At 56.4% G+C, this 2,924-nt stretch overlaps 1 protein-coding gene across 1 annotated transcript; it reads left to right on the forward strand.

The window, feature by feature from the left end:
• Positions 1 to 237: 237 nt before the first annotated feature.
• CUNH16orf82 (chromosome unknown C16orf82 homolog) lies at positions 238 to 823 on the forward strand. Its single transcript, XM_008061465.1, is given in 2 exon segments — positions 238 to 282; positions 284 to 823. Coding segments are annotated over 2 exon segments (585 nt in total).
• Positions 824 to 2,924: the final 2,101 nt, after the last annotated feature.

Genomic DNA, 2,924 nt, shown 5'->3' on the forward strand with positions numbered 1-2,924 from the left:
CTATTCTCCCCCGTCCTCACAACCGTCTCAGCAAGAATCCACAGAAGCCCCAGAGTGAAGAAACGCAGCTCATGAGGGGCTCAGCCAGGATGAGCACCCAGGTTCCCCCCACCTGGTGGGTGGCAAACCAGAGGCCACAGGCCCCCCAGAAAGGCTCCCAGGAAGGTGATTCTCACCTCCTCTGGCTATGAGCCGCACCTCTCTGCCCGACCCCTTCCCTGCACGCCAGACCCCTGAATGTCATGCCACGGAGAGCATTGTTCTCCCTCCCGCCCCCACACCACCTCACCCCCACCTCATAGGTCCCATCACCATGGGAACGGCACCAGCCAATCAGAACACAGAGTTTTCAAAGGTCAGCCTTATCCGTTGAGCCCCCTCTCCCCAGACAGGCCCCAACCGACATTCAGAGGCCTCCCGGGGCCCCCTCCCCCTGGATAAATCAATTCAGCTGCCCCCCGTCTTCCTTGAGAAAGAAAAGGGGGAGACCTCTGCCTGGAGTGCCCAGGGACAAGAGCCAAGCCTAGAGTCACCCAGCTTACAGCGCCCATCCCACGCACAGACACACCATGCAGGCACCTCCCAGGAGCCGCTGAAGCTTTCCTGTAATGACCTAGGAGACACCCCAAGCCGCGAGAGCCATGTGTCAAGTGAGCGGGAGGAATGCAGCCACGCCAGCCTGCTGAGCAGCGGGTACTCCGGGGACGAGGAGAGCAGCCAGGTCAGCGTGCCCGGCGGCCGTCGGGTCGTGCGGGTCAATAGGAGGAGGCTCCCGATCCGGGCAGTGAGCACCCAGACCAGCTCGGAGGGCCCCACTCACTAGCCCAGCTGCAGAGCCGGCTGGCCGGCCAGGTGCCCGGCAACCAGCAGACGGGAGTTGAATACTGAGGCCAGCCTACCTGGCAGCGGCAGCAACAGCCTAGCCAGCCTCAGCTTCGTCAGCTTGGGCAGCAGCGCCCTGACCTTCCAGGTGAGCAGCGGACTGCTCACCTCCTCAGGCAGCCTTCCCTCCACCTGGGCCAGCAGTAGCCAGAGTATCGGGCTGGGTGGCAGCGCAAACGTTGGGCCCGACAGCAGCACTAGCCTCCAGGAGGACAAGGCAGAGGGCTCCAACACAAGCAGTGACCAGGCGCCCAAGGGCCAGCAGCCTGCCCAGAATCATGGGCCCTCTGTGAGCTGACTTGCTGGCAGCCAGGTCCCCTCAGGAAGCTGCAGGACGGGGACCCAACAAACCAAACCGTGCCACGTGGTTATTGCCAAACAAGCAGGAAAGTCCTTTTAAAGGGGCACACTGACTGTGTCAACCGTCGACGGAGGGTCCCATCTGTAGCAACAACCATCAGCAGACAGGTCACATGTAGCAAGAACTACCAATGCTGAGCACCACCTCCACCGAGAATCAGCAGTGACAGGACTGTCTATCCTGAGAACCATCATTGGTAAGAAGAGCCGTAGAATCCAAATCCATCAATGCTGGGACTGCCAATGGGATGGCATCAGGACAGTGGACCTCAGTGACGAGCCGTCCATAACAAGATCTCACCAGAACTCATCAGTTGTGACAGCTGCTCTCAGTGGCAAGTGCCAGCTATGTTAAGTCCATCACAAGTTAGAACCTTCTGTGTTGAAGCCCTCCTAAGTGACAAACACCATCCACAGCCAACACCAACCATGATGAGCTCAGAAGAAACAAGCACCTAGAGGTTGGGATTGCCTGTGTTGAGAAGTATCTGTAGTTAGCAGCGTGCGTGGGGAGCTACGTCCACAGAGAGCTCAGTCCCTGCCAAGCTCTGTCCCACACACTGACCACGATCGGGCACTGCCCACGGGAACACCAGCAAGGTGGTCACAGGGCACTGGGAGTACCTCCCCTAGGAGCACTGTCCACAATGGCTATGATCGGGGAAGGACCATCAGGAATGCCACCAACTCACAGGGAACAGCATCTAGAGAGGATACTTAGGCTGTGCCAAAGAGACCCACCCCAGGAGCTCTCTACGCTTCCCTTTGATCACTGTTTCTGGGCAGCATCAGCCCAGAATCTTCCCAAGAACAAAGGCTTCTCGTTCATGCCTCAATGTGCATCAGAGGCAAAGAGGCAAGAAGGGAGGCCAGGGACCATCTTGTGTCCAGATGCTGAGACAGTGCCTCTGATGGCAGGACAATGCCGTGATAACCACTCTATGCAATGGAGCCCAACCCAGCTGGGAAGCTCTGGACCATTCCGTGAGCATCCCTAGGTGGATGGAAGGACTGAAGTCCCTGCCCCTCCCCTTCTCAGGACAACGGAGCCCCTCCCCGGGCCGACCTCACAGGCCTGGAGGAGTGAGTATGTCCCACAAAGGGAAAGAGGCCAGCAATCGTCATGAAGACATCCACTAGGTCCCAGAAGGAAAACTGAGGGGGCCCCAAAGACAATAAACCGTGTCTGGAGAGGCCATATGTGTGCGAGTCTGTGTGTGTGTTCCCAGCGAGGCTACAGCAAAGGTGGGCCACAAACACATTAGAGAACCCTGGAGGGAGTAGTTCTCGGCTACCCACTCTGCTGCTGCTAAACTGGCCATCTGGGGCAAAGTACTTAAACATTCAGAGCCTCGATATCCTTGTCTGAAAAATGGGTATAGTAACCCATATTTCACACACAGAATGGCTGTGTGGAATACATGAAAATGTGTTAGTCCCCTGGCAAGTAAAAGGTATTAAAGAAAGGTTTGTTACCTTCCCTTGCTTATCTGTAGAATGGGCACGGGGATTTCTGTCAAGTCACAGAAACAGTAGTTACTACTAATATGGAGAAAGGTATTGACCAAACAAAAACCAAAAAACCAAACAACAACAAAAAAGGCAGGGCTCTGGCATCTGCTTGTAGGCAAGATGTTTTGGCAGAGGGTTTTTGTTGGCTTGAGGAAGGAGTGGCTGTGTGT

The sequence above is a fragment of the Carlito syrichta genome, unplaced genomic scaffold, assembly GCF_000164805.1.
Source record: "Carlito syrichta isolate Samal-C Ts95f unplaced genomic scaffold, Tarsius_syrichta-2.0.1 Scaffold305276, whole genome shotgun sequence".
NCBI lineage: Eukaryota > Metazoa > Chordata > Mammalia > Primates > Tarsiidae > Carlito > Carlito syrichta.